General features: G+C 44.5%; 1 protein-coding gene across 22 annotated transcripts in view; it reads right to left on the bottom strand.

Moving 5' to 3' along the window:
* The window catches only part of Kalrn (kalirin RhoGEF kinase), a 607,498-nt gene that overhangs the window by 292,017 nt on the left and 291,627 nt on the right, over nucleotides 1-23,854 (bottom strand). For all 22 annotated transcript variants that reach the window (XM_028886329.2, XM_028886335.2, XM_037209787.1 and 19 more), the window contains exon 11: nucleotides 2,829-3,020. In XM_028886329.2, the coding sequence (XP_028742162.1) occupies nucleotides 2,829-3,020 (192 nt within the window). The remainder of the gene's footprint in view (nucleotides 1-2,828; nucleotides 3,021-23,854) is intronic.

Below are 23,854 nucleotides of genomic sequence, written 5' to 3'. Positions count from 1 at the left end.
GTGTACTAGTAGACCTGACTGCTAATTATACTCTAAACAGAAAGCCAGATGTTTGTCTTAGAGTCAAGAAGGAGTCAAGGGTGAATGGCCCCAGCACCAAGGAAGGGGCTTACTTGCAAGGTTTGTGAGGCAGCCAGTCTTGAGAGGTATCACACAACCTGGAGAATCAAACCCCAGGAGCGCCTTCATCAGAACACGGAAGCTTGCTCCCACCTATCCACCCACCATGTACTCTGCCTGCTATTCAGGTCCCCAGGAAAGCTCCTGCTGGAGACTCAGGTTCTTCACCCCTCCCTCTTTATTTTTATTGTCCAGAGAGATGAAATCAAAGAACTGGAGTGAATGAAAATATGTGTGGCAATATGAGTCTCTCTCTCTCTTTTTCTCTCTCTCCCCCCTTTTTTTGTTTTTGGTAAGACCACTAGGTTCCTGTTGTCAAAGAACCCTAGCAAGTCTACATTTCTCAGCCATGATCTATCTCCTCATCAAGTTCCTGTAAAGGAGGAGGAAGAGGAAGAGGAGGAGGAGAAGTAGGAAGAGGAAGAAGAGGAGAAAGAGGAGGAGGAAGAGAAGGAAGAACAGAGGAGAGGCAGAGACTGGAGAGAAGAAGACAGCTACAGATAGCAGTTGAGCATGCAAGCATGTACAGGCTTGCACATAGATTCACAAATCTGAAATCCAAACTGCTCTGAAGATGACAAATCTCCCATGCTGTTATTTCAGATTTTGGTATTAGGTATATTGACCAGGATTTCAGAAGGTGCTTGAAACCTCAGCTGAACTATTGAGACTCTCTATAACCTTAGACAAGTTCTTTTCTGAACATTACTCATTTGAAATTATGGCTAATAAAACCTACAAGATTATCACAAAGATTACACAAGGTGATGTATTTGGCAAGTAGCAAGTATTTAATTTAACAATAGCAGAGCCCAATACACATTTATAAGGTTTGTACTTACAAGGAGCTAAACCTTAGATGAGGAAAATCACCTATACTACTTCAGGGTTACTTATTATTATTAATTATTATTATCAACATCTAGTGGAGAAGAGAAAAATGAAACAAAAGAGAAGGGAAATTTGGGTTTATGTTAGAACAATAACATACTTAGAGCACCAAGGCTGTTTAAATTATTTCATAAAGAAAGGAACCTACGGCTGGGGGCATAAGAGGCCTGTACAAGCTCATGTGGCTTTTTAAGAGAATATCTGGAACAGAATCCCAGTCTTTCATTTCCACTGAAGGAGGCAGGAGGTACAGCTAGACAGTCCTTCTAGGTACCAGGCTGCCCAGTGGGGAGTGTACTGCCATAGAAACTGGCCTTGTCAACCGCCTCCAAACAGGCCACAACCCTCCTCTGGAGGAGTGTGACTCCGGTTCATTCATACTCCATTGCTTTACCCCAGGCCCTTAAAGACAAGGGAATCCCCATGCCTTTGATTTCTGAGATTGCCATTAAGAGTCAAGTGAACCATGAGCAAGCTGACAGCCAGGCAGGAAGCCCCGGATTAGAGTTAATCCCCTTGCTTTACAGACACTCATCTGAACGTGGCTGTGGGCCCTGTGGAGATAAAGCAGAGCCACCTTCAATGAGCTCACCAGGCCCCTCATCTGCCCAGGGAATCTCAGTTTAGAAAACATTATCTTTGCATGTTTTTCTCCGATAGGCACCGCAAGGATCCACAGTGTCTCTGACAAACTGTCAGAAAAGCCCGTGGATTTGTGTCAGCCAGGCTTCCTAATGCACTCCCCAAACCAAAAATCAACTTAATTAAGTAGGGTTACTTCTTTTCCTGAGCAGCAATCAAACCTTAATTAATACCCTATTAAAATGAATTCCAAGGGGAGCATAAACAGGCATACACCAAACGAGTTCCGCTGCCAAGGATGTTACCACATGAGATGCTAAATGGACCTCCTTCCTGCCCACTTACTCAATCTCAGAGTGCCCTTGTTAATCAGAAATGGAAACCAATCACAGGTTTGCCATCGCCTCCTCCTAGGGGACCTCTGTCCTGCCAAGACTTTCCAGGACCCCCTCCTCCCCTCCCTTTCCTCCAAGTGGTGAATGATTCTGTCTTAGATTTATCCAGAGGATGTGAAGGGCATCTCACTCCCGCTTCCCTAACTGCCCATCATCTCTCTTCCAGACAAAGTAAACATCGATTTGAATGCCCACCTCCCTGACCCTGAACCACAGACCCTATGGAGAAGACTCAATGTTTTAAACAACAAGTAAAACAGAGCTGGTGGGCTGGCTCAGTGGGTGGGAGAGCTTGCGTCCCAGCCTGATGACCCCAGTTCGAGCCCCAGGACCCATGTGGTAGAAGGGAAAAAGAGCCAACTGGGACAGGTTGCCCCCCTGACTGCCACACTTACGCAATGGCACATACAGTATTCTACTCCCCCCCCCCCCCCAATTAAATATAATAACATTTTTTTTTAAAAAAAAAATCTGTAATGTCAAAAGAGAATACATTTACAAAGTCTAAATGGTCCTAGCTAGCAGCAAAGACACATGGATCAAAGTTCCATAACTGATTTCTGACAAGAAGAAGCAACCAAGAGAAACGGGTTATGTGGCAGGGCATTTTTATTCTCAGAGTCCCTCTTTCATCCTATTTCTATACCAGAGACAGTTTAAGTCCCTAAAACTACCTGGTTCCATCACTCTTCCTTCTCTAGAGAGGATGGAAGGGGATTTGCTGTATTTGGTAGTAAGTGACCTATCCCGTAGCCCCTTTGGAGGCTGGGTGGACCTTGGTCCACTTTCCTAGGAAGCCCAACTCACCCGCCCGGGGCAGCACAGCCTCTCACCCCTTACCTCTTTGGTGTGTGTGTGGAAGGAGACTGACATGTCCAGGAGAAGCTTCCGCTGCTCCACCCTGCGCACGAAGTCTTGGATGCGCACCTCCAGGTGTCGGGCTGCCTTGTAGATCTCCTCCGGATCACATTCCCCAGTCTGAGCCAGCTGCTCCGCGGCTTCTAGGAGCTTGTCCGCATTGGTGTAGGTATTCTGCCAGCAACAACAGTTAGGCAAAGTCAACCTGCAGTCAGGGAACAGGCTTTGCGCCTTCTCCCAGCCCACCCTGGGACTCCTAGAAGAGTGGGCACAGAGGGCGGAGGCGCTGAGCCGACAGCTCCCTGAGCTGGCACCACTCGGAGTGCGCGGAGCTGGCACCTGGCCTCCTAGCAGCAAGCAGTGGGCTGCTACGCACAGCAGGCACTGCCTAGGAGCCTCGGCTGTTTCTGGGATGTCTCAGAGGTGCAGCGATCCTAGAGACAAGAAGGGAGGCCTGTGAGAACCTCCATACCCCTCTGCTCTCAATTCCCCGCCCTCACAAAGCGCCCCCCCTTCATTGTCCTCACATTTCAGGCTGCTTCTGCCGGAGTCGGAAATAGCGCATCCACAAGGATGCTCCGAGCTTCTGTGTGAGAACCATGAACACACTAACTAGGAGGCTTGCTTTGCCCCCGCCCCCAGCTCCCCATCACTATGGTGTTTATCTTTTGGAAAAGAACTACTCCTTGGAAGGAAGGGAAGCAGGCCACAAAGCAGGGGGAGGGGATATAGATTAGTTCCCATGTCCCTGTGAAGGCTGGCTGCTTGCTGCAGCTTAGCAAGGGACTCTGGTGGATTTGTTTATCATGAGCTACTGTGTCCCGTGAACACGTATGTGCGCTCAAGCCTCCGACTCTGTCTGCACACAGGGTGGTATTCTCGGGAGCATCTCAAAAGGCAACCCACTTGCAATTATTGTTCATCACGATGGCAGCCAGTGCTTTTAAAGTAGTTATTACATTATGCATTATGAACTCTTAACACAACACATTCTGACATCCAACCTGTGACTCCAGCACACATATTTACCCATATCCCTCAGGTCAGCACATCTATGGCCAGGAATTCGTGCTGACTGCAGGCTATGTGGATCGAGACACAGAAGCCATCAGCAAATACAAGGTGGATAGAGAGCAGAAAGAGGCTACAGCAATAACTGTATGGAACTGGTTTTGACTTCCCTGGGGATCTGAGTGTCACAGGACGAATTATGGCCTAGAAACTAACACCAAGCATGACCCTCAGAAGGCTACTGACCCAGCTTCTTGGCTACTGAAAGCATGGAGCTGATAATTAGGAATTCCCAGAGAGGTCCCAAGGGATTCTGAAGAAATGCTGTTTGACAAGCGATTAATTGCCCAAGGCAAATGTTGTCCTAATGTTGGCCAGATAGGGTTCAAAGGAAAAATCATTCATACCAACTAGGCAACTCAGGAGAAAAAACAACAAAAACAGACAGACTGCTAGCCTCGTGTAAAGAAAGGGACTTTGCACCCCCAAACTTAAAGATGTTAGTTCTAGAGAGCAAATGAGAGACGCCATACAGGGTCATTGGAGAAACGCAGAGATGAGGAGGAGAGGCAAGGAGGCCTCTGAGGCTGTGGCCAAGTTTAAAAAAGAAAAAAAAAAGTTTCTTATGGGGTTGGACACAATATTCAGTCAATAGACCCATTTCTTGAGGGAGATTTTGTTCTTCAAGAATTCTTCAAATTCCCACCTTGAAGCCCAGGGAATCTCAGAAGCACAAAGAAATTCAAGGTTAGGACTCTACATTTTATACAATAACATTTTGTTGCACAGTTCACAATAAAATCTGGTGGATTTGTTTAATGTGGGTTCTCGTTCTCTCTCTCTCTCTCTCTCTCTCTCTCTCTCTCTCTCTCTCTCTCTCTCTCTTTCTTGAGACAGGGTTTTTCTGTATAACTCTGGCTGTCCTGGAACTCACTTTGTAGACCAAGCTGGCCTCGAACTCAGAGATCTCCATGACTCTGCCTCCCCAGAGCTGGGATTAAAGATGTGCCCCACCACTGCCTGGCCAAAATAAAATGTAAGTTTGATTTAAAACCAATAAGAGGGAAAAGCAAAGCGGAAGTGCCTATTTCATGTAGGGTGACCAGCACATACTTATTTGCTAGGGCATTACTGGTTTTAGCACAGAAAGTCCTGGTTCCCAGAAATGCCCTAATTCCTAAAATAATAGGCTGGCAGGTCACTCCAATACCAGTAGTATTATAAGCTATACAAAGGGCAGAGAAGGACAGAGGCATATAACGTCTACTTTGTCTCAATGGAGAATAAAATCATTATTGAGAGAAATAGCATATAAACGAGGCAAGCAACATAACAGATAATTAGGAGCTGAAGTTTCTTGACAAGATACAGGTGTTAAGAAGAAAATGAGTAACAAGCAAGGATAACAATAGCTATAACAAGCAAGTATTTTCACCTTGCAAGAACTATCCTAAAAGCTTAGGCACAGTTCTCCTTTAATTCTCACGATAACCTATGAATTCACTCACTTTTTTTTTTTCATGTGAAGAAACCACAGACCATTGCTGGTTAAGGGCACACAGCTTCAAAATGGTCAAACCAGCGTTACCCTGCCCTGCGTTCCCCACAGCAGAGATAGATGTCTGTGGACAGGTATGATTTGTCAAAAGAGGAGAAGGAGGGTCCGGAAACAAGACACTTGGAGTCCAGGGTACTGTATGTTTATCCCGTACCACAGCCATTATCCCACAGCAAAGGAACCATGTGCGTCCATGCCACCTTCCAATGTCATATGGACACTGTAAAGGGCTCTCTATCTTATTCCTCTTTGGTACTCCTAGGCCAGGCAGGCACTGTGTCTGGTACACAATGAATATCTATCTACTAACGGTTTACGGAATGGACGAGAATAGAGGTGTGTGAGTGTGGTGTGCCTGGATAACTGAGTCAACCTAACTCAAATGGAGAGAGGCAGGGTGTCAGACTGAGTAAGGCAGAGAAACGCTGGGCGACAGGTTTTATGGAAAAGGGACGACACAGACAGGAAGAAAGGCAGCGAGGCGTACGCTACAGGCTGGGATCCCCACTTTGTCTGTGCTCCGCCTTCTCCCCGATTACCACCTGAAAGAGTCCCTCAAATCCAGATTCGGCGTTTCTCCTGTCTGCTTAAAAGGGTTTGGTGGTTTCCCACCCCTTGGGACAGATGCTTTAGCAAGGCCTGTGGGGCCCTTCTTCATCTGACCCCAGCAGCTTTCCCCTTCTACATTAATGCACATCACCCTCCCATAAACCATCTTTAAATAAACTGCTTGCCTTTAGAAAACCTCCAGCAATGACTTAAGTGTGTGCTGTGGCACCTATTTCTTCTGCTTGGAATGCACTTTATTTTTCTTTTCTTTTTTCTTTTCTTTTTTCTTTCTTTCTTTCTTTCTTTCTTTCTTTCTTTCTTTCTTTCTTTCTCTCTCTCTCTCTCTCTCTTCTCTCTCTCTCTCTTCTTCCTTCCTTCCTTCCTTTCTTTCTTCCTTTTCTTTTTTTTTTTTGAGACAGGGTTTCTCTGTGTAGCTTGGTGCCTTTCCCAGAACTCACTCTGTGGCCCAGGCTGGCCTCAAACTCAGAGATCCACTTGCCTCTGCCTCCCGAGTGCTGGGATTAAAGGCGTGCGCCACCACCGCCAGGCTCTCTATTTTTCTACATGACCAGTTATCACTCTCCTCTTAATACCCTGCTTCAGCATCCCTTTCTCTGACTTAGGAGCCCTTTTTTGGGCTCCTGAAAGTGTCTGTACCATCTCTCACTCCCATGGTACTTGTCATATTCTCCTCTGCTTAGGGCCAGATGATGTCTTCCATCTTTTTTTCTTTAGCATCTAGCACCAGGAAAGTGTTCCATAAATATTAGTGAATAAATTAATAAATTAAATAATCAATCCCCACTAATCCTAATATTCAACTCTGGTCCCCATAAATTGTCTGATATAAGACTTTACATGCTAAAACTCATGTTTAGTTGTTCATTCCCACCTAGCTGATCCTATCACCTGGTTCATTCTTGAAATAAGAATCCGTCTAGAGGATATCAATTGAAATATTAACAAAGACATACACTGACCTGAAATTGGGGCAAGTATTGACAAGAGACTTCAGCTTACCTTCTCACCAAGTCAACAATGGGTTCTGCCCCAGGCCAGACTTGACCTCACTCTGACATAACTTTTGGCGTGTATTAGTTTCCCAGTCTTCTAGCCATGCCTTGGCCTTGAGTCCTTGCCTATGTTTCCCACCTGACATGCCAAAAATGCATTAAGTGCTGGGATTTCTCTCCCTTGGCCTCTGGGTCCTTCATAGAGGGCTTGGGTAGCCAGAGCCTGAGTCATAGATTTGGGTCACATGGATGGTTACAGGCTCTTTTATTGTTCCCCCTCCTCTCTCCATCACCCAGGTCAAATACTCCCAATAATTCAGCTCTTACATCTAAGTTCAGCTCGCTACTAAAGTCTTGCCTCATTACCTTTTTGTTTGCTCCTAGGGATGTAATGAAACATTTGAGGGTAATTTATCTAAAACTACAGGAATTCCAGCAACACAGACATGGTTTCAGACTTCTTGGGAATTGAACAGAAGGGCAGGGGATCTTGCCTTTTAAAAGCAAGGGGTGGGACAGACAGTAGATGAAAACCTATCTGTAATCAAGAGTCCATTTCCTTGGTAATATGGAATTAGTCTCTTGGCTTTGTGTCCTGAAAGGGGAAGGGATGAGGCCGAGGAGGAACTCTTTTTATTCAAAAGTGCTAGTGCAGCCTGGAAAGCAGGCTGGTTGGAGGACCAGTATGGAGGACCAGGGGACTCCTCCCCGACACCTAATGATTATTTTCAAAGCCCCATAGCTGGAAGCAACATGACTGGAAGGAAAAGAAGCAAAGGAGTACATGCAGTGAGGTCAAGGAAGCCATGGAAACATGGGCACTGGAAGAGAGGACTTGTCAAGAAACTTGATTACAAACTGTACCAATCAAGATCATGTCCCAAACCTTACACTGGGATCGCATTTTATAGCTGACAATACAATCTTTGTCCCTTCCTTCCCTCTCTGGGACATAAGTAAAGAAGTTCCACCTATGCATGTGAAGCTACCTGAGGCTAGAAAAGAGACCACCAAAAGATAATGGTACCCAGAACTCACACAGGGCTAGAAATAGTATCTGTTCTCATCACTCGCCCTAAACCCCTCCAGAGTCATAGGGTATTGGTATACTACTCAGCAGAGTCTTGCTTTGAACAGGCAAACTACATAATGCTTTGGTCTTGCCCATCAAATTTTAAGGCTTAAAAGGATTGAACTCTTCCCAAGTCACTTAATTGTATTCCAGAGAACTTAAAATACTCAGCAATGGTCGAGGCAAATTCCACAATTTGAAAAAGAAAAATTCTACAGGCATACAAAAAAGTGGAAAACAACCTATGTGAAGAAAAAAAATCAATCAATCAACACAGATACAGAATTTATATATATGTTGTGTATATACATGTTAAAATTAGTAGACAATGATCTAAAAATAGTCCACTATACATACATTTCACATATTCAAAATAGAGAAGACAAGAAGTAGAACAACACTTCACCCTTCACGATAACAAATGCACTGGATCCCAGTAGCCGCTGATGAGACAATCGCAGAAGACAAGCCCAGTGAACTTGAAAACACAAGGGCAGAAACTGTGGAGGGGCTGGGGATGTGGACTCAGGGCAAGCATGAGGACCTGAGCTCAGATTCCTAAGACCCAGGTAAAAACTCGGATGTGGCCATGTGCATCTAAAGACTCCAGTTCTGGGCAGCAGAGCCAGAGAGATTTCTGGGGCTCATTGGCTATTCAGTTTAGCCAACCAGAAGCCCCAGATTCAGTGTGAAATCCTGCCTTAAAATCTGGATGCGAACATTAGAGGGGGGCACACAGCGATAGTGAACGCTGGCCTCCACCTGGGCACCCTCTCTCCAGATACACTCTCCCACTGCCATACACAGCAGCTATTCAAACTGAAATGCTGAGGGAGAGAGAAAGTAATTTTTTTTTTTAAAAAACTAAAGCATTGCCAAGGTATGGTACACCTCTTAAGCAGGCTACTAGCATGTAATCGAAATACCTAGAAGACAGAGAAGTAGAAAAGATACTTGAATAAATAATGTGACAAAAGTTTTCAAATTTAGTAAAAGCTATAGATTCACAGATCTAAGAAACTCAACAAACCCTAACTTAAGAAATGCACAAAAATTATACACATAAAAAGTGGATCAAATAAATAAAAAAAGGAAATAAAATCTTAAAAGTAATCAGAGGGAAGAGGCATGCTATATACACAGAGGAACAAAGATAAGGATGCTAACACTTTTTACAGAAACAGTGCAAGCAGAATGACCATAAAAGCACTCAAAGATAAAAAACCTCTGAAACCAGAATTCCATACCCAGCCAAGCATTCTTCACAAACGAAAGTACTTTTTTCAGATAGATAAATCTAAAACAATTCTTTACTAGCAGACGTACGTGACCAAAATAGCAAAGGTGGCTCTTCTGGGGATGCGGAGATGGTTCAGCGGGTAAAGGGGCTTAGCCTGAGTTCAGATCCTCAGAAGCCATGTAAGAGCCAGACACAGCAGCATATGCGTCTACAATCCCAGCATGCTAGGGGGAAACTGAAGGAGGAAACAGGAGCATCTCTGGAAGCATGGGGGACCGGCTAGCGTGGTGTATCTAACAGCAAAGAGATTGTCTCAGACCAAGTGAAAGGGTGAGGCTCAACATCTGGAATGTCTTCTGACCTCCGCGTGTGCACTTGAGCACGCACGTACCTGTTCCCACACATGAATGTGCACGTGCACACACACATACACCCACACATCATGCATAGCTGCAACAAACAAACAAAATAAAGGAAATTCTTTGGAAGAAGGAAAAATGGCGTTCTATGGAAAACTGGATTTATACCCAAGAATGAAGAGCACTAGTAATGCTAATCACACTGTGGTGATATTGTGTTCCCCAATATATTGTGCATCGTAATAAACTTATCTGGGGTCAGAGAACAGAACAGCCACTAGATATAGAGGCCAGAAAATTCTGACACACACACACACCTTTAATCTTAGCATTCCAAAGGCAGAGATCCGGCTGGATTTCTGTGAGTTCAAGGCCAAACCGGAAACAGCCAGGCATGGTGACTCATGCCTTTAATCCCAGGAAGTGATGGCAGAAAGCAGAAAGGTATATAAGGCACGAAGACCAGAAACTAGAAGCTTTTGGCTGGTTAAGCTTTTAGGCTTTGGGGCAACAGTTCAGCTGAGATCCATTTGGATGAGGACTCAGAGGTTTTGGGTCTGAGGAAACAGAACCAGCTGAGGAATTGGCAAGGTGAGGTGACTGTGGCTTGTTCTGCTTCTCTGATCTTCCAGCATTCACCCCAATACCTGGTTCCAGATTTGTTTTTATTAATAAGAGCTTTTAAGATTCGTGCTACACCACACTGATAAATATGTCTTTTCCCTACCACTTAAGTCTCTTTTGCTTATAATTGACTGTTTCAACAAAAACAATTAGTTTAGTCTAGTGTGAGATTTCTAGCATAAGCATATGCAAAATTATCTGACAACAATAGCACAAAGTTTTAGATGGCAAAATGGAAACATGCTGTATAAAAATAATATTAGTTTTAAAAGCTGTGATAAGTTAATATACTATCTACCCTAGAAGAAATTATTCAAAAAGTTAGTAAGCTAACAGAGGAGATAAAATCCCACCCTTGAAAATATTCAATTCATCCAAGAAAAAGGCAAAACAGAGAGAGGCAATGTTATCACCAATAATAGACATAAACAAATGAAAAAAAAAAACCAACAGGATAAGAGATTTAAGCCCACATGAAATACCAACTGTCAAAATACCACAGCCTCAAACAGAACTGTCATGTTGGATAAAACAATCAAATCCAAAATGTATCCTATGCACGGCGTTCTTTAAGTGTGTAAGTAGGTTTAAAGTAAAAAGGATTTAAGAATAGCACGATAACAATAACCAAAAGAAAGCTGTGCGGTTATATAAACACCAGATAGAGTAGACTTGGGAGTAAATGATACTACCATGGGAAAAGAAGGTCATTTCCTAATGATCAAAGGATCAGTTTATCAAGTGCACAGAATAATGCTAAGTGTTTATGTGGATAAAGGTTCAAAGAACATGAAACAAACACCAGTAATTATGCAGAGAGAGAGACACACAAATGCACAATTATGGCCAGAGATTTCAGTTCCCTCTCCTAGTGAGTAAGAACTAGGGAAGCAGATGTGAATACCCTCAGCCAGCTTGACCTACTTGACTTCAATAGAAAATCTGCAGAACGCACAATCTTTTTGAGGGCTCATAGAACATTTACCAAGACATAGCTTATTTTGTGTCATAATGCAAATTCAAAGGACGCCAATCTCCCCCTTTTTGTGACTATCATATAATTAAATTAGAAATTAATGATGAAAGTATCCGTGGAAAGTCTCCTCATTTTTAGAAACTAAATAGTATGTTCTGAATAGCCAACATCAGTTAACCCAGGTGCCTACACTACACTGGCCCTGTGTTAGGGGCTTTATCTCCCTCTTTAAATCTCCATCTTTAAAATAGGAAATCTGAGGCGCAGAGAGTTGAGGGTCTCTTATTTCTAGAATATTATGTGATGACAAGCCAAGACAAGTCTCTTACCTGTAAATCTCCAGTGTAAAGTTTTCACTGGACCACATCCTCCAAACTGCAATACAAACGTTCCATCCCTTCTTTCCCTCGTTCCTTTGTATGACACTTGCTCTGTTGACCTAACCTCCTAACTGTGACACTATAGCCATTCGCCTGCAGCTGTCTTTGTTATTGTGGCTCTGAAACATATCTCCAGCGCATGCACACGTTTTCCAGAGGGAGGCTCACTCTTCCTACAGGAAGGACTACTATCCCAGGACCCATCAGGGCACCTACTGGACCCACTGCTTTTCCTTCAGTGGTCATTCAAACTGAAAACTCCACTGTGCAGCAGTAAGACTCTGAAATGGATGTTCCCCTTCTATGCAGGCTGTTTCCATCTCAGAATGAATACCTGGAGAAGAGTTCTTTGTAAGTGATACGTCCCAGCTCCATTTAACAGTAGAGGTATGTCTTCTCTGTAAATGGGAGTTAGGTTACCAGAATAAATTTAAAATGATTCACTCGAGCATTTAATATGTCTGAAACATAACACTTATGCAGCATACCCACTCCGCGATCAATGAGGGCAAGTGAGGAAAATGTTCCCCAGTGTCTAATGTGAAACACCAGGCAATTCTCCATCTGGCTCTCGTGTGGAAGTCATAGAGATGGACACTGACGATGGAACAGTGGTCTATGGTGGGAAGCTGCAGGAAAGAGAGGAGGAAGCTGCAGGAAAGAGAGGAGGAAGCTGCAGGAAAGAGAGGAGGAAGCCATTTCTGGGTACCACTGATTGAAGGAGACCTGTTCCCTCTTTTCCCCTCAGGATACTCTTGAGGAAGGAGAAGTATGTAGATAGAAATATAGAGGAGACGTGGCTCAGAAGTTAAGAGCTTCCAGAGGTCCTGAGTTCAATTCCCAGCACCTACATGGTGGCTCACAACCATCTGTAATGAGATCTGGCACCCTCTTCTGTATACATAATAAATAAATAAATCTTTTAAAAAAAAGAAATATAGAGGAGAGAGACAGATAGAAACACAGGACAGCTTGGGAGGGCCTGAGTCAAAACCCACCAACCCCTTCTGTCTCTACTAAAGGGCTTTTAAAGGAACGCCAAGGGATGGAGCAAAAGACACCCTCCCCCCCAGCACAGCCAAGTGCAGACCATCCCAAACACCTGGTGACCATGCACGTGGTCAAGCCATCTTCTAATGCAGCCCTGCTGTGTAAAGCAAGCTCAGATCTCACTAGGAAGCTTTTGTAGGCTCCCACAACTGATGAACTCACCAACCACACTGCATTTGCTGGAAGGACATCTTCCTACATGCTCTGAAGAATGGGGCAAACAATAGCTACCTCCATGAAGGCAACTTCTAAGTCCAAATAAGGCGTGTCTAATGAGGAGTCCCAGTCAGATGCTCCTTAAGTTGGACACTGTCCATACAAATCTTCAGTTATAATTGGGACTGATACCAAAAATTACTGAAGTAGATGCCAACACTTCCCAACACAAATAGTTTGGGCAATGTGATCATCTCTGGGAACCTAAACACCAACTTTATCCCGTTTACATATGTAGTCATCACCCTGTCCATTCCCATATATATCCCGCCTTGCTAGAGAATGTTTTCTCCTTCATATCTAAAATGCTTCAGCACCTTTTCTATGAACAGTTTATTTTTAAAATTTTGCATTTCTTTAGGTTTTATTTTCCCCAAATAGAACTCTCCTACTCTGTTTTTTGCTGCTAAACGGAATGCCTGAATTAGTTTATAATGAACAGAAATTCACTGGTTTACAGCCCTGAGTTTCACTGTCCCACCTGCAGGCAGAAGGTAAAAGAGCCAACAGTGGACCAAATTTGTTCTTTCCTAAAGACAAAAATCCCTCCCAGGGAGATGGAGCCCTTAGACTGAGTCATCTCTCGAGTGTCCCACCTCTTAATATTGTTACAATTGAAATGAAATTTCAACATGAACTTTGAAGGGGACAAACATTCAAACAATAGCAATAGCTTTGCATGTTTAATAACTGACCGAGGGGTCAGTGAGATGCTCAGCAGGTAAAGGCACTGGCTGCCAAGCCTGATGACCCAAGTTTGATTTTGGGAACTCACATGATGGAAGGACAGAACTGACTCCACAAATTTGTCCTCTGACCTCCACACATGTGCTGTGATGTGTGTGTATGTGAGAGTATAATACATTAATGTAAAAATATGGATGAACCTAGGCCTAGAAATTCTAAGGAAGAACAGCAATTGTTCTTTGCTAGGGTAGCCCCTCTTTCACTGATTCTTCTTTCTTTTCTGGTCAATAGCTTTCTCCACCTACACACTGGTCTTCGAAGACACTTCTATGCATTTTGTCTTATCATGGGCCAAGTACCCATAATGCCTAGGTGCTCTCAGTAAAGGGAGAGAAGGAAATCCTGAGAATCAACTATTAGCAAGCTATCCATTAGTACAATAACAACAATCAATGTTTCTAAGTAAAAGGCATGGCCAATCCCAGAGGCTGTTGCTAGGAGTCCCAAAGTATGAGTGGACAGGAATTATCAGGTTTAGTCTGTAAGAAAAGCCCAGTTCAGATTCCGGAAAATATGGCGGCCCTCGTAGAACTGAGACATAATAAAAGGAAAGACTTCCCCACAACCCCACTACGCTTCTCTTTCAAGGGACAGAAAAGAACAATGGAAGGCAGATACAGAGCTGGAAGACAAGAATGGGAGAGCCTGGGCTAGTATTGAGACCAGAAAACAAGGAATAGGGCATAGAGTAAAGAGGGACTAGAAGCAGAGGTTGAACCAGAGTTGCTGCATGGGACAATAGGGCTCAAAATGAGGGAGTATGCCATGACATTAAGACACAAAGCTCTGCTGATCTCTTCCCACTGGGCTGGCTCTCCATGCGGCCCTCTGGCCTTTATACTGCTGCCCAGAAGCAGCTCGCCATTCTGCAAGTGGATAATAACATAGCCTCTGCTCCTCTGACCACATCCCCGGACACACACCTTGACTCTACTCAAATCAGCGCAATACTGAGTGGGGACATGTAGCCTCTTCATGAGACTGTGGACAAAAATACTGTAAAGGTGAAGAAGACAGGTTTAAGTATCCAGAGGCAGATGCACAGCACGCCAGTGATCCTGGTCCTGTGGAAGTTCATTCTCCTGTGGAATTCTTGAAGCCAGAGAAGCAAGCAGGTGGTACGACAGCAGCCGTGTGGCTCCGAATGAGGCCACCTGCTGCAGGCTTTGGCAACTGGGAAGATACGGGTGGGTGGAGGGGATGCACCCCAGCAATGTTCTCTCTCGAAAGACAGAACTTCCAAGTGTGGCTGTTTTTCCTGTTTTCCGAATTCTAAGTTTGGCTGTCTGTGGGAGGCAGTGGGTGTGACAGGGAGGAGGCAGGGCTCGGGAGAGACGAAATAGCTGGAAAGTATTGCTGAGCACTTTGGGACTTGTGGATTTCTGTTTCTCTTCTGCCCCACCCCTAAAGAGACAGGGGACAAGGCTGTGCCTGGACCAAGGAACAGTTAGGTCAGATGATAAAATGACAGAAACAGAGGTCCTGGCCCACATCTCTCCAAATCCAAATCCTTCCCCTTGTCTGGGTCACAAAGCTCCTTGTAGGTCAGGTGGTTACGTCTTAGAGGTTGACAGTGGCCCACAGACTCCAAGACAAGGTCACTGGCCCTCTTGCTGACAGCATTCCTGCACACCCTCCACCTCCCAGGACTCTCTACCCGCCCCTTCTCACCAGTCTCAGCCTGTTCACACTGCTCTGGCCTTAGACCACAAGGCTTTTAAATAACAGAAGTCTCCAGGCATCAGTGTGGGGTGCGTGCGGGTGTGGTCCAACATCAAGGTGCCAGTAGATGTGGTGTCTGGTGAAGTCTTGGTTCAGGGTTCATATACGGTGCCTTTTCACTGCATCTTGGTATGGTGGAAAAGGTCTTCAGGGCAGTGATACCATTCATGGGACTTGATCACTGCTCAAGGCTCTGCTTCTAAGATCATAATTTGGGGGGTTAGGTGGAATTTGGAGGCAATACCAACACTCAGGCTATCTAGGGCCTCCTTCTTATCTAGATAGCTAACCACCTGGGGTGATACATAGATGACAAAGATCACTTCCTCAATAGCACCTTGACTCATGTTTTAGGTTGGACTGCTCCTTTTTAGAAGGGCTCTTCCGGGTTGAGTTCTGTTCTCCTCACAAAAAAGACAGGTTGAAGTTCTCTCAGTCCCTGACAATGTAACCTTATTTGGAATAATGTTACAGAGATAGCCAGTTAAGATTATATTGAATGAGAATAGAATAGCCCATAATAGAGTATGACTGCTTTCAAATCAAAAGACATCATGGAGAAACAGATACTTACCCTGCGGCATGAAGGCCAAGACTGGAGTGATGTGGTTATAAGCCAAGGGACACTAACACTACACCCAATGGCAAGAAGCTAGGGAACAGTTTGGAACAGATTTCCCTAAACAGCCCTCAAGAAGAGCTCAACCCAGCAGATATTTGAACTTGGATTTCTCAGCTCCAAAACTGTGAAGAAATGTATGTCGGTTGCTCTAATCCCTCCAGACTATGTCATGTTGCTAAGGGAGCCCCGGGAAGCAAATATCACACCGATCCTGCATATATCCGGACAGTCGGCAGCATCCTGCCCCATCCCACAGGATGTCCTTAGCAACCTCTTTCCCAGACACGACAACCCAATATATCTCCAGAAGCAGACAAATGTCTCAGAGTGAGAAGGGGGACAAGATTGCCTTCCAGTTGAAAACCATAAGACTGTAGGGGAAGTCCCATTAAGAGAACCGTCCAATTCTCAAAGGATTTTTGCTGTTCTTTCAGATGGCTAGAGCCTGAAGAAACCATTCTTATGGCTATGGATGAGAGAGCAGCAAAGGGCTTGTAGTGGGCCAAGAAAGGAAACGTGGAGCCTGGTTCCAAGGCACTTAAGTCAAGACAGGCTGATTCCAGTCATTTATCGATGCTAAGACTAGCCAGTTAAAGGCAGAGCTCAAAGCCTGGGCTAGAATTCAAGGGTTATCTGGAATAGGAGCGTGCATCTGTAATTCCACTACTGAGAGTCTAAGGCAGGGGGATCATGAATTTGAGGCTAATTTGGGCTACGTAATAAGATTCTCTTTAAAATGAAAGTGCAATGGGGATTTACCTCAGCTGACAGGGTTCTGATCTAGCACATATGAAGGTCTGAGTTCAATTCTCAGCACCCCATAAAAATAGGTGCAATGGCACACACCTGTAGTCCTAGTGTTTTGAGATATGGAGGCAGAACGATCAGAAGTCCAAAGTCACTTTCAGCTGTACAGTAACTGGTTTATAAAACCACAAGCTGTATTTTTTCAAAGGTGTGTGTTTGTGTGTGTGTATGTGAGTGTAAGAGAGAATATGTGAGTGTGTGTGTATGAGTGTGTGTGTGTATGAGAGAGAGAGAGTGTGTGTGAGTGAGTGTGTGTGTGTGTGTGTGTGTGTGTGTGTGTGTTGTGTATGTGTACATTGCCTGAGAAGGCCAGAAGAAAGCACTGATTCCCTAGAGCTTTAGTTACAGGTGGTTGTGAGTCATCCAACCTGGGCGCCAGGAACCAAATTTGGGTCCTTGGAAGTAGCTCTTAACAGCTGAGCCATTTTTCTATCCTAGACTACAAGTTATTGACAGCCCAAATGTTTATCAATGTTAGAACAGTTTGACCCACCCTCTAAGGCTCAGAGGCCATCATAGAATAGGAAATGAAAAGATCCTAAAAGGCAGAGGTCAGGGAGGATGGGATCAAAACAGTGTCTTCTGAGCTGGGCGGTGGTGGCACATGCCTTTAATCCCAGCAGTCGGGAGTTAGAGACAGGCAGATCTCTGTGAGTGTGAGGCCAGCCTGGTCTACAAAGTGAGTTCCAGACAGGCTTCAAAGCTACAGAGAAACCCTGTCTCAGAGAAAAAACAAAAAAAAAACAAAAAACAAAAAAACCAACACCCTCCCAAAACAAAAAACAAACAAACAAACAAAACGGAAAAAAACCCAACAAATCCAGTGTCTTCTGGAATTGACAGAACCACTGCACTCCTGAACTCCCAGTAGATGTAGTTGCCTACACAAGATCAAGCCAGTCAACATTCTAGCATGGAGAAGGGTAGGCACCATGAGCACCTTCCCCAAGCTGAGGACCTATCAGCAGTTGGTAGCTCCTAGAGGAAGGTGTATTGGTTTTCTTTAAGGGTGTGGCCCCTGGTAGGTGGACAGCACTGGCCCCACGACCTTGAGTATACAGGCAACATAAACCTGACTCGGTGCGTTACAGAAACATAATAAAAAAGAGGACACAAGTTGGAAAGTGGTAGGGAAGAGAGGTGTTAAGAGGAGAGGAGGGCAAATAATCAAAATACATGGTATGAACTCATACAATCCTCCAAAGATTAATAAAAATATATTTTAAAAAGAATAGTTCACTATATTGTGACACACCCTCACGTTAGAGTATTATGTAGCCACCATAGTTGTGTGTTTAAAGAACATTTAAGGAATTGAGGAACAATTAATAAAATGTTAAGCGAAGAAGTCAGGATAAAGCCAATCACCGTTCTTTATTCTCTATTTTTAAAACTACTACTGATAATAGCTATCAGTTGGGGATCAACTTAGAAGTATTATACGTGACAGGTTATGTTATTATAACAGAGAAGAAAGCCCAGGGAAGAAGAAGAACCTGGGGAGTTCTCATAGTGGCAAATGGTAGACGTTGACTGGGAGTTCACTGTTGGCCCCAAGCAAAGCATGCTTGGGATTCTGCTGGGTACAATTTGTTGGTCAGGATTAACAGTGGTCATCTCTGAGTAATATTAGCAATGGATTTTCTTTTCTACTCTTTGTTTTCCAGTTATTATATAATGGACATGCATTGGTTTTATTATTGAAAAAAAATTTATGATTTAAATTCATATGCAGGGCATTCTCTAGCAATTAATCAATCTAAAAATAAACAGATTATATCTATATGCTTGCCATGATTATCTGGGAAAGGTGGGATGAGGAACCAGGAGACAATTAGTAGCTTTTTAATTCACATATCATTGCAACATGCTACAAAATTTCTTCAAAATTAGGAAAATACAAAATAAGTTTCAAAAGATAAAGGCAAAGATTCAGTATATTTGTCAATCAAAAGATGATGATTTGAGTGTGCTTAGAAATGCAAATAAAGTATCATCATAAATGTTCTTAGAGAGGGGTGTGTTCTGTCTGGCCAACCACAGTGAAATCATCCCACAGCCTGGAAACCTTGCTTCAGCTCCAATCAAATATCTCCCCTTTCCCAGCTTGAATTTGATGGCATTGCTCACCGTAAGTTAGAAGAAGCACAGGCTTGGGTATGATATATACATGCATAAGCGGACCGGAGTAAAAGCAATCACCTAGGAAATCCTAGAAATGATTATCCCTGGCAGAGTGCCAGCGGCATGTTCATGACCCTCAGATGTTTGTCCCAGCAAACAAGTGAGAGATTCGTCAAATGAGAGCATGTATCAGCGGGACAGGTTCCTGGCCTGGAGACTCTAAATTCTGGTTGAAGGCTTCCTCATCACTGTCAGACACCTATCAAAGCTTTGTCACGGAGCCGACGGCAGCGTGAATGACAGGCACGATGCTGGTCTGTGGTGCTTCCAGGGATGAAACCGGCAAGCTCGCGCGGACTTAACTGCTTAAGTCTCTCTCTCTATAAAAACCAGCAAAACAGAGGTGGGTGATGCAAACATGGACCAGCTGATGGATAGGCCCAGAGCTAGGAGAATCAGCCCTGCTCCTTTAGTCTTGCCATTCCACTCCAGAACTGGGACTCAGCTTTAGAAATGAGTGTACTGTTAAAAATCATCATGGCCAGGCCTGGCGCACGCCTTTAATCCCAGCACTCTGGAGGCAGAGGCAGGCGGATCTCTGTGAGTTCGAGGCCAGCCTGGGCTACACAGGGAGTTCCAGGACAGCCAGGGCTGTGACACAGAGAAACCCTATCTCTAAAAATCAAACAAACAAGTCTAAAACAACAAAGCAAAACAAGCATCATTGCCACGGGCTGGCGGAACAGCTCAGCAGGTAGCGTGCCAAGTCTGACAGCCTGAGTTGGATCCCTGGGACCCACATGATGGAAGGAGGAAACGGATTCCTGCAAGTTGTCCTCTGGCCTCTATACGGGTGCATAAAGTGTGTGCGTGGGCACAGGTGCTCATACACAAACACAACAAATAAATAAAGAAAAGGTGATATTTGTCAAAAACATCATCATCGCCTGAGAGAAACAGGGCTACGGGGCAGGGAGGTGCGCTAGGGCTGCAAGAAGTGACTTACACTGTTTCAAGGACTGGCTTCCTCATCGGGGGCCCCTGAATACAGGCCAGCCTGAGAACCACAGTGCGGAGTTGGAAGAAACCCTCAGTGAAGGTGACAGAAAAACCACCTTAGCCACCACACTGGGCCTTGGCAGGATCTCTACTCAGCACTGAAATTGGTGGGCCCTAGGGCATCAAGAAGAGAGGTATATATACAATACCCTGTACATAAGGCATAGAAAGTATAGACTGGCCGGGTGGTGGGGCACACCTTTAATCCCAGCACTGGAGAGGCAGAGCCAGGCGGATCTCTGTGAGTTTGAGGCCAGCTGGTCTACAGAGCAAGGCACCAAAACTACACAGAGAAACCCTGCCTCAAAAAAAAAAAAAAAAAAAAAACCAAAACCCAAACAAACAAAAAAACAGATAGCATAAACTGTACTTCAGAACTAAAAAACAGATAGCATAAACTGTACTTCAGAACTGTGTATTATTGACCACCAGTAAACGTGAAAGGAGAATTTCAGTAGGAAATCCTTAAGGTGAAATCTTAGTTCGCTATAAAATTAAATTATGTAGAACAGTTGACTCTCCAAGGACATGAAAGAAATGAGGTGAGACACTGAGCACAAATTGGTACTCTAATACCAGGGGCATGCTAGGTAAAGGGGCTACCAGGGCAAAATGGGGAAGCCCTGACAAGTTTTCAGTAGGAAATGTGCTTTCGAGCTAACCTTAAAATCTAAAATGTGGCTGAGCAGTGGTGGCGCACACCTTTAATCCCTGCACTCAGGAGGCAGAGCCAGGCGGATCTCTGTGAGTTTGAGGCCAACCTGGGCTACCAAGTGAGTTCCAGGAAAGGCACAAAGCTACACAGAGAAACCCTGTCTCGAAAAACCAAAACAAAAAACAAACAAACAAACAAATCTAAACTTTGAGGCGGAAAGCTGTAACTCTCCCAAGCCAAAGACACGCACCACAGCCAGGGGACACCAGGAGCCGTGGTGACAGGCTAAGAGGTGGCAGTGAGGGCTGAGGGCTTCTCCATCTGTCCAGCTAAGAAGGGAACACTGGCTGCAGAGAGCCCCTGGCTGCCCTCAGGCAAGGATGGTTGGGGACTCAGAGGGGCCCCAGCAAGTGAACATTGTGTGGAAGGAAGGCTGAGGGCAGGGTGGGAACGGGGCAGCGAGTGAGGACGACGAGGAAGGAGACCTACTGTCCCCCGTACAAAGCACAATACTGTTTCCATTTGCAACCGCTTTGCCCCAAAGCCTCACTGACCCAATTTACATAAACACGAGAACAAAGAAGATCCTTGCTCAACACTTCATTAGCTTTAGCTTAAGAATGTGGAAAGAATTCCAGCTAATCCAGTGAGCAAGCCTGGGAACCTGGCCTTCAATCAGTGAAGCAACCCAGGGCGTCAAGAGTTCAGTCGGACCGAGAGAGTCCCATTCCCTCTCTTGGGAAACTCCCAAGTTTGTTGCAGTATCATCAATCTCTTTTGTATCTTTAGTTCGTCTTTTCTGAGTACGTTCCAGACATGATCTCATCCAGTCACCATATCTCCTGAATAACAATGATAACAATTTACATTTGTTCTGTGCTCTAAGTATATTAAAGTGCTACTCAGTGGATTATCTTACTTTGTGCCTACTTTAAATAAGATGGAAGAGACATTATTCCCACTTTGTAGATGCAGAAACTGAGGCTTGGCAGGATTATGTTTCTGGTAGGGTAGCTCTGAGACTCCTACCCGCATGTCCCAGTCCCTGTATCAATCCTATTGAAGCTTATTCCCCATATAGGGAAGAAAGCAGGAAGAACCTGTAATTGGCATTCTGTAGGTGGGGAAACTGTGGCACTCACTGTTCAAATGGCTTTCATGAACAAAAAAAAAAAAAAAAAAAGGAAAACCTAGAAAACTGGTCACCTGATATCACACATCTGGTGTCATACCCTTAAGCCATGATAGGATATAATTTTATGAATAAAGCCCAAACTTTAACTCTTTCTAACCTTATAAACTTGCAGAACTTCCACCAGAGTGATAGCTACTGTAGGTGGGCCAGATCCAAGGTTTGATGGACAGTTTGATTGGACTGAAAAGTATCTAGCTGATGAGAAGGCAAACTTCTCGGACCATATGTGACCATCTGCTTCCAGAAAGGATTAGCTAAGGAGGGAAGAAGTACCTTAAGTGGGAATCATTAACCCACAGCCTGCAGCATGGGATGCAATGGAAGGGGTGGGAGAAAGTCCTTGGGTACAGAAGCTCTCTCTTTGTGCTTCTTGGCCGGCCATCTTTGCCCAGCATCCCATGATGCTCTGCTTCTCAACACAGAATCAGCAGGGCTCTGAAACTGCAGGCTAAAATAAACTCTCTTCCTCTCATTTTTTTTTTTTCTGTCAGGTATTTTCTAACAGCAACAGAAAGTCTGACTGACGCAAAGTCTAGCTCTGAATAACCCTTTCTTCTTCAGCTGTAACTTTTTAAGCAAATGAGAATGACCCAAACACATAATTTTAGGCAGAGTTCGAAACCTCATGGAGAAGAGAAATGAAAGTGGAATGAGCCCATCACATGGGTTTGGAGTTCTCTTTTTAGACTTTCTCACTGCCTCCTCCCTGGGTGATATTTTCAAATTCGAGGCATGTGATGGACTAAAGTCCACCAGAGCTATTTCAGTCTGAATTTGGCATTGTTGAGTCTAAGATATATTGTACAAAATAGATCACAACGTGAAACACCATGGAGTTATGTAATTAGAGCTGAGGTTACCCAAATTTTGTGCTGTTGGCTCCTAGATTATGGAAGGACAGCTGTCTATCAAACTCTACATAAACCCCACAGGCAATGGATTAGCCTTGCTTTTCCTTTGTGTATCCCAGGGTAAAAATAGGCACTGATCCTGATGAGGCTAGGATGCTCCCTACCTACCTGCAGGAGGCTGTAAAAACTCAGATCCCTTTCTAAACCTGGCTTCCAGGTGGAAGAGCTCAAATTTGTTCCCGTCAGAACTTGGCAGTGAGGTTTTTTTTCCCTGTTGAAATTATTCCAAACAAATGGTTCATGAAAATGCCTCCAGTTGCTCACTGGCAGAGAAAGGAGGCACAGATCTGCCTGGTGGGTTGTTCTGGTTGGTGATGTCGTTTGGGGTTTGCAAAACACAGCCAGGAGCCCTTTCACTTGGGGTCTTTGGGCTGCTTGATACTCATTGCCTGCATCAGGTTCCCCTTCACCCCCTTTCTCAAATACCCTTTCCCATTAGCCAGACACTCCAGATTTACTTCTGTCATCCCGAGTGTTACATTAAGGAAGGACTTGCCTCGCGGAGGTCTCAGGGTTGTGGGAGACGCTGTCCACCTGAATGAAACCACACTTCAGACAGAAGAGGCATGGAGGTAAAGGGACAGGGGAGGACTCAGGAAGAAAGCAATGGTGAGAAGGAGGAAGAGGAGGAAGAAGACAATGATTAGGAGGGTAGAGACCACCTCGCTGCTCACAAACCCTTCCTATCTCCACTTCAAGAAGCCCTACTCCCCACGCCAGCCAGGTTTACCGGCTCAGAGTCTGCGCAGACCTCTCATGTGCACACCTGCAGTGAGGAACATGGAAGGCCTTGGGGGCTGTTTGCGTTTGCTTTTTTTGAGGTTGAGTCTCATGTAGCCCAGGCTGGCCTCAAACTTAATATATAGCAGAGGATAGCCTTGAACTCCTCATCCTCCTGCTGCCATGCCCCCCACCCCCACCCCAAAAAACTGGGATCCCAGGTATGTATCATCATGCCTGGCTTGAGGGAAAAGATTCTTCATGATTGACTCAAAGCAGGCCCCTCTGTTTCCAATGCTTATTTTGCTTTTTTTTTTTTTTTAAATAACCTTACAATTATAGCTGTCTTTAATAGCCTATTAAGTTACTAGAAGCTGGAAAATAATTTAAATGTCTTC

Source organism: Peromyscus leucopus, chromosome 12 (genome assembly GCF_004664715.2).
Source record: "Peromyscus leucopus breed LL Stock chromosome 12, UCI_PerLeu_2.1, whole genome shotgun sequence".
Classification (NCBI taxonomy): domain Eukaryota; kingdom Metazoa; phylum Chordata; class Mammalia; order Rodentia; family Cricetidae; genus Peromyscus; species Peromyscus leucopus.
Note: the sequence above shows the minus strand (reverse complement) of the source record. Positions and strands in the feature narration are given on the sequence as shown.